This window comes from Macaca nemestrina, chromosome 19, assembly GCF_043159975.1.
Source record: "Macaca nemestrina isolate mMacNem1 chromosome 19, mMacNem.hap1, whole genome shotgun sequence".
NCBI classification, from domain to species: Eukaryota; Metazoa; Chordata; class Mammalia; order Primates; family Cercopithecidae; genus Macaca; species Macaca nemestrina.
The window spans coordinates 58743640-58756968 of record NC_092143.1 but is presented as its reverse complement, the minus strand read 5'-3'; the positions used below and the strand labels follow the sequence as shown (position 1 = coordinate 58756968).

Here is a 13329-nt window from a genome sequence, read left to right as displayed (position 1 = left end):
AGAGTATCATTTTACCATGTAAAGTCAATCCTTTATTTTATCTGACAACTAAATAAAGGCTTTGTGTACAAAACCAGTAGTAAGATGAATGGAAAAAGTTGACTTTAATTGGCTAAGTGAAGATGATTTCTACGAACAAAATCTTAGTAATAGTTGGCTTAAAATTTAAAGAATTATGTATATGTTTTTAAATTAAATTGTTGTCTTTGGGAATATTAAAATTTATAGTCAAATTATGATACAATATTAATATTAAAATAATTAAATTACATTAGTGATTCTAATTTCTCTATCTGAAAAGAAAATGATCACTAGTTTAAGCATGTTTATATTAAATGTGATATTTTATAGTTTCAGAGTGTCAGATTGATGATTTGGGGTTAAAACAGTAGATACACGTCAATAGAAGATTCGAGCCACTTAACAAAAGTGTAATCATGCTATTTTTTGTTTAATTTTGACTTCTTTTTCTCCTTTTCTTCTCTTCCTTCCTTCCTTTCTTCCTTCTTTCTTTTCTTTCTTTTCTTTTCTTTCTTTCTTTCTGTCTTAGTTTGTTTAGGCTGTTATAACAAAACGCCTTAGAATGAGTACTTTATAAAAACCATAGAAATGTATGTCTTCAAGTTCTAGAGCTAAGCAATCTAAGGACTAGGCAACAAACGATTTGGTGTCTCATGAAGCTTCGCCCTCTGCTTCAAAGATGGTGTCTTCTTCATTCATACTCATGCGGTAGAAGGGGCAAGCAAGATTCTTGGGGCCTCTCCTGTAGGAGCACAAATCCCAACAAGCTGTCATAATCTAATCACCTCCCAAAGGCCTAGCCTCTTATTGGGGATTATGTTTCAACATATGAATTTTGGGGGAACGCAAACATTCAGACCATAGCAATTCTCTTTATCTTTCCTTCTCTCCCTCTGTTCTTTCTTGTTTTCTTTCCTTTTTATTTCTTTTCTTCTTCTTCATGTTTTTTTTTTGTTTTTAATCTCCAAGTAAAAAGAGACAGCATGGCAATCACAGAAAGCAGTAGACTTCTGCATGAATTCAATATCAAATTTTCCTTGTATTTATCCTGATTAGGAGCTATGTCCCTGATAAACTAGACCAGTGAGAAAGATACTGCAAGAGAAAGTAAATGAAAACACAAGGACTCTATGTGTGCTTTTATCCCTAGTCGATTTAGTACACCCAATAAGAAATGGGACACATTCATTTAAAATTAAACTTGCTTGAATAGTTTTCACTGACATACATAAATACATAAGCTGTAAATTCGAAATTAGATTTTGAACTGAAATTCTTACCTCAGTTGCTATTAGTGCATCAAGTGTTTTCTTCCCCTTTTTTCGTAATTTTTTCTTTACTTTTTCCACCTTTCTTCTAATTAAATCTTTCTGATCAAGTATATTATTAAGTACCTGGAGGACATTCAGATATTAAGATGTGCAGCATTTGCAATCCAATTATCCTCATTTAGGCCAAATCATACTAAAGTGACTATTTTAATAACAACAGCATTTATTTTGGCAAATAAAGGAAAAGAACCACCACACATGAATTACAGAAATATACTGTAATATCCAAAAATCTCAATATTCTATTTGCATTACATGAGAAAGCCAAAATTTAATGAATTCTAGTTAAGTAACAAAAATAAATAAGCTTACATAGAAAGTATGAATTTTTTAAAAATATTTCTTTTAATCAAAACTAAAACTCCAAATACAAATAGTAAGCAATCACTACCAAAAAGTATATAAAAACTTATTCTTCCTTAGTGTGTGCTAAATTATTAATTTGTATAATTTATTAACTATTAAAATATAATCAAACCAAAAATGATTACTGAACTACAAGAAGACGTAAAACCATGGCCGTTATAAAATAACAGGAAACAAAAATCATTAATCTTTTCTGGAATTCATTATTGTACTCAGACAACCTCACTTAGGCTTTTGGTGCAATTAATAAATATCCATCATTAACGTAAGGTGGAGCCATCATTAAACTCATTTATCCACTAGATGTTTGTACTGGTTATACATTCTTTGCAGGAGCATGATGATAGCATTTAGAAGCCCTAAATAGAGTGGTACTCAGAATTTGTTGTTTCCATGCTTCGTGACCTTATACATGTCGTCAGACTATTCAAGCACAGGTTTTCTCAAGTCTTTGATACCAGTAAACTCCCTCTTGCCTATTTCATAGGAAGACTTTGAGGCTCAAAATAAACTTTTAAAATAGAAACACTTTGTAAATCACAATTTTAAGAAATAAACACATTTTGAAAATTATCAAAGACTAAAAATATAAAGTTACATTATTATTTGCAAAGGAAAAATGTTCTGGTGCCAAAATGGCTCAAATAAATATATGTATGGCCTCCCTGCAGGGAAGGACAAGAATGTATAACTCTTGCCACACCCTCTAGTTCTCCAAAAGACTAATGACAGGATTAATACATGTTTTTCAACTAAATTTTTCTTTGGGAAGGGCTAGTGATATCAGTTACTGCCATAAACATGTAATTTCGAAAATATTTCATCAACATTTGCTTTATTTTTCATCCTAGATGTCTAAACATCTACATGCATCAAAAATTTACCATGAAAATGTCCAGATCCCTTACATTTTATATGCAAATAAGCATAACTTTAGCATTTCATTAAGAAGGACTGAAGACGTTGAATTAGGTTTAACATAATGAACGTTCACACCAGATAAGTCACTACTCACGCACTTGAAACCTCTTTTCCCAAGTACCCTCTAAGACTATGGGGTTCTAGATAATAGCATTAATGGTCTTGCTACAGAGTTTCACTGCAGATCAAGTTGTGTGGTCCTGAAACAGTTACTTAGTTTGCCCATACCTTTCCTATGTGAAATCATAATTTTCCAAATAATAATGTCAAATCACTTGTGTAAGTTACTAACATATATATATTTCTGCACATTAATTTTTGGATTAATTAAATGCTTACAGCAGAATGTTCTTCGTAGAGAGTTCTGATTCTTTCAGCTTCATCTTGCAGTTGAAGCACAGGTTCCTGTAGTTCTGCCAGTGATATGGCACATATTGCCCTATTTTTCAAAAGCTCTTTCCGCTCAAGTGCCTGGACTTCATAAATGGAATACAGTTTTTTCTGCCAGCAAAGATTTTAAATAATTCATTCAGTTATTAACTTAAACATTTATTGAGCCTCTTATTCAGTGACAGGCATTAATATTTGTTGTTATTTGAAAATCAAACAATACAATAAATATCACCATAAAAAAGATATAAATGTAATACATATATTACATATATATTATATTATTTATAATATATGTATATATGTAATACATTATATATAATATATAATATAATATGTAATATAATATAATATAATGTATATATTTTTTATTTTTTGAGGCAGAGTCTTGTTCTGTCACCCAGCCTGGAGTTCAGTGGCATCATCTCTGTTCGCTGCAACCTCCATCTCCCAGATACAAGCAATTCTTCTGCCTCAGCCTTCTCAGTAACTGGAATTACAGGCATGAATCACGCCTAGCTAATTTTTGTATTTTTAGTAGAGAAGGGGTTTTGCCATGTGGCCAGGCTGGTCTCGAACTCCTGACCTCAAGCAATCCACCCGCCTTGGTCTCCCAAAGTGCTGGGATTACAGGTGTGAGCTACCACATCTTGCCAAGTGTAATATATTTAACTAGAGCACAGTTATTGTTAGAATGAATGAGAGAAACACTTTAATAGACAATAAAAATCAAACATTTAAAAAAATATTTCCCAGTCCAAAATGTGAAAATCAATCATTCTTACATAAGGATTGGAGAACACCAAGTTAGAGAACACACTAACACCACATTGTGGAATATATACAAGTCCTGCAACATAAGACAAAACCAACTAACAGGAAGTTAATAACGAAATATTAAACAAAAAGGTCCCTCCAGTTAGACACTTAGAAACAAAACATATGTACAGAAATAAATTAGGAAATTTAGTGTTTTGAAACATATAGAAGCAAACACTGCTTCTATGTTTGAAAATGCCAAATTTCATAACAGAAAAAAATTACAAAATTTAGGTTTACTTCAAAGAGAAGCAGAGGTGTAGATCATCTCTTTTGGGCCAGGCACGGTGGCTCACGACTTTAATCCCAGCATTTCGGGATGCTGAGGTGGGAGGATCACCTGAGGTCAGGAGTTTGAGACCAGCCTGACCAAAATGGAGAAACCCCATCTCTACTAAAAATACAAAATTAGCCGGGCATGGTGGTGCATGCTTGTAATCCCAGCTACGCAGGAGGCTGAGGCAGGAGAATCACTTGAACCTGGGAGGTGGAGATTGTGGTGAGCCAAGATCGCGCCACTGCACTCCAGCCTAGCGACAGAGCAAGACTCTGTCTCAAAAAAACAAAAACAAAAATGAACAAACAAACAAAAACACTGAAACCGTTTTGACTCTTGTTTTTTTTCTAATAATAATAATACTAATTTCAAATATGTATGTATTTCTAAAGGGGAGGGATTCTAGAAACATGGCATGGATCAAAAAACCCAATCTGGATTCCAAAGGATATGCAGGTGGTAAAGATTTTTAAAATTCAAATTGATTTTGCCAGCTTACATGCTTTGTTTTCAAAATCTTTATATGGAAGTATCATAGCATATTTTTCTTTCAGGGTTAAATAAAGAAATCCAAGTGAAAGACACTAAGAGTAAAGAAAATAACATCATCACAAAGTAAACTAAAGAGTCAGACACTTAAAAATAAGATCCCACTGCCCTTTTACTAGACTGGCAGAAATTCCCATTAAGCCACAAAATGAGATATGGGTATGGGAGGTCAGTTTCTTTATGCATGATCAGACACTGCTGGTTGTACACAGAGGGCAACTGTCATCAGCTAAGGAGAGAAAACTGCTGGCTTGCAAACCAAGTAGTGACAAGATGCCTCATTACAGGCAAATTTAAAATGCTAAGTAAAATGCAAATTGAAGGAAGAATAAAATATTAAAACCAAATTAGTATTACCTGAAGCACCATTCCAGCAGCCACTTCACCTCGAGTGAGTTTTTTCAGGAATTCTTCTCTACCCTATATGTTAGGAAATTTTTAAAATGAGGATTTTCTTCATAAAACATCAAAAACATTTTTAAAAACAATTGCTAATATAAGATACCTTTTTAATGTTTCAATATAGAGTAAAATATTAATTATAATTTTTTATATGTATTTTTAAAATCCTGGTGTTATCTGAGGTAAAGTAATGAAGTGGTACAGCACCAGGAATTAGACTACAGAATTTCAATCTTTTCAGTTTGCATTTTATAGTCCTAAACTTAAAAAATCAAAGTAATAAGAAAGTGAAACAAAGTAGTCATCAATTTCTCCTTTTAAAAACTATCAGTTTGTTTTTAATATTACTTTCTGGAATAAACACAATCAACTTTCAAAACAAGATAGATGCAAGTCAAGTGTGAAGTGTGCAAAATAAGAGCAGACTCTCCACTTGGCTAGAGCAATTCATTGTTGTTTTTGTTTTTGTTTTTTTGTTTTTTTAATCATATCTTTAAAGTTTGTGGAGAAAAAAAATTTGGAAAAATCTTTTCTTTGCTACCTGGAGAAATTGTTGTAAATTGTTCATAGACTTGCTTTAAATTATCACACAAAACCAGAATTGGAAGTAGTTCATAAAGTTCCTTCTCTCTTAAAATTACATCTTAGAACCCCTGATTTGAGGGAGGAGTTGGCTGGGATTTAGGCTGTCCTCCAGATTCAAAAGATATGTGTGTGTGTGTGTGTGTGTGTGTGTATGTGTGTATATATATATGTGTGTGTGTGTGTGTATATATATATATATAAAATATAGTTTTGCAAGGAGGAACAATAAAATTTTAGAAATGTGTCTGATACCTCTACTTCAATACGGAATCCCTCATCATATCCCAGGGTCTATAGAGACAATGCAAAGAAACAAGCCAGTAGTCCTCTGCTCTAACACTTCCTCTACTCAATATAGCAAACCAGTAAAATTATGTTCACCTCAAGCAAAAGAATAATTCCAAAGAAGGAAACATGAAGGTGGCAAATAGAGCAGTAACTTTGATATATCATTTTACTTAAGGATATATCTACATCTAAAATGAATTTATGCAATAATACGTTTCGATAATTTTAAATAAATTAGCAACCTCTTCTGACATGATAGCAGATACAGCATAGTTTTTCCGTTTGTTTATTATTTAAGAGAAATGAAACAAAATTTAAAATGGCTTTGTAGATTGGAGAAAAATATATCATATTCCAAAATAGCTAGATTTGACCTTTGTCTGAAACTAATTGAAAAATGTGTATGTATGGGCATGTGTGCTTTTGTTGGATTTCATGTGTTGGAGAAAAGACTTGGTGAATGAGGTGAAGCTGAAGAAACAAACAACTCTTAGATTATGCAGAATCTTCCGGGTACTTTAATAAAATTAGTGAAGAATGGTAAGCAAAGTGTGTGTTTTAGATCACTCTGGTTACAATCTGGATTGATTCATTTGTGTTTCCTTAATATTCACTCATCCATTCATTCTTTGAAGTTTTATTTGTGTGTGTTTTTTTAATTGTCAACTAGTGAGAAAGCAAGTTATGATTGAAATGAATTCAAGTCACTTAAATTGGATAAATTAATATTGTTCAAAAAGAACTTGTTGATATATGGCTTGCAAAGAACTGCAGGCAGTACATGAGAAATTTAAATAGATAAGAAGTCTGAAGCTGCAAGAATAAGACACTTGTATTTCTCTGAAAAGAAGGAAGATACTACATTTGAAATCTGTGTATCTATACAAAACCAACTTAGCCTGTTACCAGTGGACAAATTTGTACACTGCATGGGCAAAACATCTGGAGCTTCTGTCTAGCATCTAAAAAACTTTTCCAAGTTGTTTTCCACCATGCCCCCAAACCTCTGTGATCCAGACAACCAGGTTAAACGACCAGTCACCAGGAGAGAAAGTATTTATCACTGGCTGGCCTGACACTTGCATACAAGACCCAACGCCACACGGAGTGTTTCCAGGCAGATGCTCAAGGCCTTCCTATAATACTGTCCTCCTTACAGGAAACAGTCTACCGAAAGCACTGGGAAAATGCCAAGAGGCTAGACAGTTTCTGGAAGAACTACTGAATATTTCCAAAACACCACAGAGTACCCCAAAGACTGATATAGGAAGAGCTCTGATGGTCGAAGGCCTTAGATTACAGAGTCCAACATCTGAGAGAGGGGATTTGTTTTCCCATCCTATTATCACAGGCATTGTTCCCTGTAAAGCAGACTCTAGAGTGAAGTTTAGTGTATAGGATACTTATTAGGGAGCATATTTGGAATCTACTCCTGTGGACGGGAGAGGAATGAAGCAGGATTGGACAGAGACATAGGCTGAGCTACAATAGACCCCCGACAACAACCTCGATCAACCCCTCAGCAAGCCACGGGCAAGAATGGACCATCTGATTTGCCCCAAGTTGGACTAAGGTGGCAAGGCTATCATTCAATTTTTATTGATGATTAAATGTGAGCTACCTCAGAAATGGGAATGACCTTAAGCAAAGTAACTGAGATGATTCCCGAAGCAGAATCTGGGCAGTTACATTCACCAAACAATATAAATGCCACGGGTTCCCTCAATGATAAAACTACCATTTGTACCGCTCCTAGTAATGATGGCTAAGATACATTATATGCTTTCTGCGTAGAATTATCCTGTCTTAACTTCACAATGAAATCCATAAAATAGTTATGATTGTCCTTTTAGAACATAGGAAAACTGACACAGAAAGATTACATAAATTGATCAAGCACACAAAGCTGGCAATTGAGGGAACCAGGATACTAATTTACACAATCTGACAGAGGGCATCTCAGTGACACCCAGATATGCAGGAACCCTCAGAGTTATAGGAATATTTAATGTAGAGCCTTCTGACTCTCATGTGCCCCTTTTCTTGTAGGGCCTCTTTTAACACAAGGCTTTCCGGGCCAATGGGACATCTCTTTGAATTCTAAATCTTAGCCACCTATAGCTGAGATTGAAGAACCAAGACTTTGGGTGAAAGGGTTCCAATTAGCTAGTGATGCCATTGTTGGCTCTAAAATGGAATCTGCTAGAAACTTATGAGCTCCTGGGGAGATACTAACTTTCATTATTCAACAAGAATTATGTAGCTGCTGAGAAAAAGCCAGGGTTAAATGAGTTGAAATTACCAAGAGGAAAAATGTCACAAAAACTGTAGTGTGGTCTGCTTAGTGAAATACTGATTGCCTATTGGGCAAAATCCTCTAACCCAAGGCTATTTTATAATAATGTGTTGAATAGCTCATGTAATTTATTGAATGCCATACTGAGAGGTAAAAACAGAATGGCTGTATGAGTGCTCAAAGGATGGTCTCCACTGAATATGCACCACTTTCACACCATGGCAAAGTTGAAAAACTGTAAGTGGAACCATATTAACTCAGAGGCTGTGTGTGCGTGTGTGTGTGTGTGTGTGTGTGTGTGTGTGTGAATTATCATATCCATTAGTGAAATAGCTATTATCCCCTTTCAAATATGATAAAATTGAGGTCTAAGGTCACGGAATTTATCACAGAACCAGTCTTCAAACATGTATCAGCACCAGGACTGCCTGCTACCAGAGCTTGGACACATTCTACAGCTCTTCACAGTAAGCTCCCTCCTCTATCTCCCTGGCTGCTAGCACTTTGTCTGCTATATAATATTTTCCAAATGAATAATTTATTGAGCAAATGGGTTTATGATTAACGAACAAGCTTGCTTTTGATCTCTAGGCTGGGAATTAAACTGTAAAAGTTCCAGATTGTTTCAAATCAAAATATGTTGTTTTCTTAAGAAATATCTTTATATGAGGAGAAGCTCAGGGCCCATTACAATGTCACAGTCACATTTATATATAGCATCTTTGAGATGGATGATACAACAACGCCTTTGATACATTTTTCCTGAGTTGTGGAGAGATGGGAGAGGTGGTAGAAAAGACAGCAAGGTTGATTCTGACCTAGGATTGCGTGCAACATATATTCCTAAAATATAAATACCTGAAAAAGCACGGAAGGAAGGCTGCCTTCTCCAGAAGCATAGCCTGTGGCCCAGCTTGTGCTAAACGTTCAAGTTCTTCAAATCTTTGCCGATTCATTGTAAAGGGAATGAAAGCCCAGAAAAATTGCTACTTAGCAACTGTTCCAAGAATGGATTCTACTAAGGATCATGGATAGAGTCTAAATCCACTGGATGAAATGTGTTGGAAGAAAATAGCCACGTATTCTTAAATATCACTCAATTGATTACTTATTAATTACGATTGGGAAATGAATACATTTCTTGACCATACCTTTAACCAACTGATCAAACTTAATATCACTAATAATGAAACAAACATAGACCATGTGCTTGTGGACACAATATTATACTATTATAACTACGTAATATTCCTCCCAGAGGTGTTTAACTTGTATCTAATTATGAAGAAACAAAAAGATAAATCCATATTGAGAGAAATCCTGCAAAGTAACTGGCCTAGACCCTTAAAAATGTAATGTAGTGAAAAACTACTTTTTAAAAAAAATGTAGAGACTTTTTAAAATTAAAAGGGACTCAAAAGTTATAACAGATAAATACAACGCATGGGGCTCAATGACATATACCAACCAATTGAATTAGAGAAATTTGCATGTACAGACTATGCATTTGTACTCATTATCTAATTACTGCCTCTTAGCTCCAAATCTGTTTTTAATTCTGATCTGTGATAACGGAGCTGGATCCTGTGAGCGGTTTCCTTTTGCAGTTTTACTTTTGGAGGAAAGCTAGGCATAATCAACAGAGGGCAGGGGACAGGCAGGCAGAGTTGCAGCAGCAAGGGGCCCTGTGTCCTGGTTCCTTGTTCCAGTGGACCGTTGTTATTTTTTCCATCCTCCTGCAGAACTGCCACCAGCTGGTGTATGGGGAGGTTCTCTGCCCACAAACTCCATTCCACCTCCATCAAGTCTCTCCAGCAACTCGCAGATAGCTGCTGCTGAACCCTGTGCTGAGACACAACTACACCCTCTCCAATAAAGCTTCACTCTGCTTGGGAGAGGGCAGCCTCTTCCATGCTTGTTCCTTCTTAGGGTGCTTTCTCTCAGCCCTCCAGGCACTGGCTGCTGCCTACGTTGGCTATTCCTGTGTTCTTTAGAACACAGTTGGCAAACTTTTTTTGTAAAGGGTCAGATAGTAAATATTTTAAGCTTTGCAGGTCATAAGGTCTCTGTCACAACGACTCAATTCTGGTTTTGGAGAAAAAGAATAAAAGAGATCAAAGGATCACTTTGAAGAGCTTGGAAGAAGGCTGGAGCAAAGGAAGTGACAATATCTCAGAAGCTGGAAAGAGGGCACATTAAAACAGTCACCTTTGACCTGCAGCCTGGTTTTAGCAGTCACAAACCAGAAGGTGGCAGCAGAGAGCTACACTGCTGGAATAGACTCCAGTACTAGGACAAAAGACAGCTGAAAGGATGAACTGTCAATGCTGAGTCCGGAAACCCACGTTCAAAGAGAAAAAGGGAGCAAAGATCTACATAAACAGATCTAACATCAGAATCAAAGAAATGACATCAGTTTAATTTCCAATGACAGAGAAGCACTAAGAGCAAAGTTAGAGAATTTACGTTATGTAAGGTTTGAGGTCAGGAAAGGAAGATGGATATGGATACTTTAAAAAATTACAATCTTAAAGCAAAAGTTGAGATATGTTTAAGTGACTATGGGCTGGACTGAATTAGTAGGACCAGGTATCTCTGGCTATGGTTGTGCATTATTAGGATACATTTTGGTGGCCAGGACCCTAACAGAAAGTATAGGTGGCTGTCCAAACTGGTTCTATCTGAAAATAGGACATGACACTATTTTATCTTTCTTTTTGTATGAAAGTATATGTGTTTTTGGTGAAATATTTTAAATTACAAAAAGAAATAATACAAATATTCAAATCCACAGATATGCATTTTGACTTTTTGGTCATTTCTTTTTTAGGTCCTGAACTTAAAGTTATTATCTCTGGTAAAGTCAGTCTAACAAGATCTTTTTCATCTACTACAGAAGCAGAAGTCTCATTAATTTTTAAAAATTCTACATTGAATGAATTTATAATTTATCTTAATACTCATGGATTTAAACATTATTCTATTATTGAGAAATCTGTATATTTTAATTTTCCTATTATATGTTGTTAGTATATATTCATGGTTTCCATAAACATTTACTGAGTATCTGCATAAGCACTGTTTAAGCACTGGAATGCAGCAGTGTATACAAAATAAACAATTATTGTTGACCTCATGAACCATGTTTTCAGTGGCTGTTACGTTAACTGTTAATAAACGTCCTTAAACCTGCATGTCTGTTGGCTTTGTTCTTGGTTACTTCTTTAAAGTTGTATTTTTAGAAATAATGCTACTGAGTTACAGATTATGAATGTTAGGTTCTTTATATCTATTGATGAATTGCTTTCCAGGAAAGCTCTAATTTATACTGAATTGGATACTTGAGCACATATGAGTTGTTACAGCAAAATATCTTTACCAGTATCAAATATCAGTTTTTATATATGTAAAATTGGGATAACACTTTTTTTCACAAAACAAGTATGGGAGGTAAAAGAAGAAAATGTATATAAAGTAATATGCCTAAGGCATCACTCATATTAAGTACTCAACAAATAACTATCATTATGTTCAACGTGTTATTTAGAACCCAAGCATTTATCACAATTACTGGGAGACAGACTTAAGAGTAAAATATGTAGGTAAGTTGTTAAAGATTGGTTTTTTACCCTGAACAACAAAGGTAGCCCCATGCTATAGGAGTATTTTTATGCTACTTATCCCTAATACCTTTAAGAATTTATTATTTGTCAGGCTCCAGGTTGAATGTTTTATACACAACATTATGTATTTATCACCCAAAGGTACCATATAGATATTGTTACATTTATTTAAGAGATGAGAAACCTAGACTAAGAAAAGTTAAGCATATTTTTAATATTCTTAGAGCAAATAATTAGCATAACCAGGATTTGAATTAAGAAACATCTGACTCTAAAGTCCATACTCTTTCAACTGAACCACATTTCCTTTGGAACAGGAAGAAGAAAAGTAGAAACAAAGTTCAGATAATTAAATGGAAATACTGAAAAGTCAACTTGCCATCTAATTTCTGACAAGCAAAGCGCTAACCCAGTAGAATGGAGAAGGAAATTATGTTCCCATATGATATTTACAGCAAACCAAATAAAGTTTTATTATATTCTCAAATGTTTTCTACCATCAAGATCCATAAATGTTCAATGGTTTACTTCTATCACATTTTCCATGTTTATTTACTCCCTCAAATGTGTCAGGAAAAATGAACTTTTCGGATGCTTGACTAAGGGGTTACCTAGCAGCCATTGTGGGACTTTAATCCTGCTGTACATTCACACTATTTCTGTTTTCCTTGTATTCTCCTTTCCTTTTTCCTGGCAACCATTTCCCACTAATACCGATTAGACATTCCCAATATTATGATTAATAGCAGCTTCCTTTTCATTTAATTTTGGCAAAGTATTCTGCATATGAATGGAGTGGAAAAGAATCTTAGTAAATGAAGACCAATGAAACAAGCAAAAAATACCAGATCGAAGTTATAATTATGGAACAGAGAGAGATAAGGAAGTGATTATCCTAGAAATGTTCAGCATAAATAACTAAGCTTCTAAGCTGCTTAACTCAGAGAGAAATAAGAAAGTGTAGGGAACTCTTAATTATTAATTAAAAAGAAATACAATTTTATCAAGAAAAATTAGCTTTTTTTAGTTCAGAAATCTAAGGTCAATTACTTTTGTAGGTTTTTTCAGCATATTGACAATATGACTAACTCCCTTATTAGTTTGAAAAACCAAGAAGCGATGGTCAATCTTGGCTATTACTTTTACCAACCTTCATTAAAAGCCAAGGATGTGATAGCAATTCATAACTCAATAAAAGCTATTACATGTGGGACAAGAGTAATATGCTCCAGATTTGACATGCTATAAGGCATAAATCCTTTGGGATAAAAATTAATGAATTAATAGAATGTTCATTTTATAACTACTTAAAAATATTTAAGTAGTCTCATCTGGAATTATTATAGAAGTTGCATGGTGCATAAATCACGCTTTAGTTTATTGCAGCTCTTTTGTTCTGTTGATTGAACTAAAGATGCTCTAAGTACTAGCAGAAATTATGCCCTCCAAGAAACTTTTGAG

The 13329-nt window shown here is 34.6% G+C and overlaps 1 protein-coding gene across 12 annotated transcripts in view; it reads right to left on the bottom strand.

The window, feature by feature from the left end:
• Window positions 1-13329, bottom strand: part of LOC105498394 (coiled-coil domain containing 178) — a 506590-nt gene that overhangs the window by 302972 nt on the left and 190289 nt on the right. For all 12 annotated transcript variants that reach the window (XM_071085481.1, XM_011770472.3, XM_011770477.3 and 9 more), the window contains 3 exons: window positions 5032-5094; window positions 2979-3140; window positions 1302-1415 (listed from right to left, as the gene is read on the bottom strand). In XM_071085481.1, the coding sequence (XP_070941582.1) occupies window positions 1302-1415; window positions 2979-3140; window positions 5032-5094 (339 nt within the window). The remainder of the gene's footprint in view (window positions 1-1301; window positions 1416-2978; window positions 3141-5031; window positions 5095-13329) is intronic.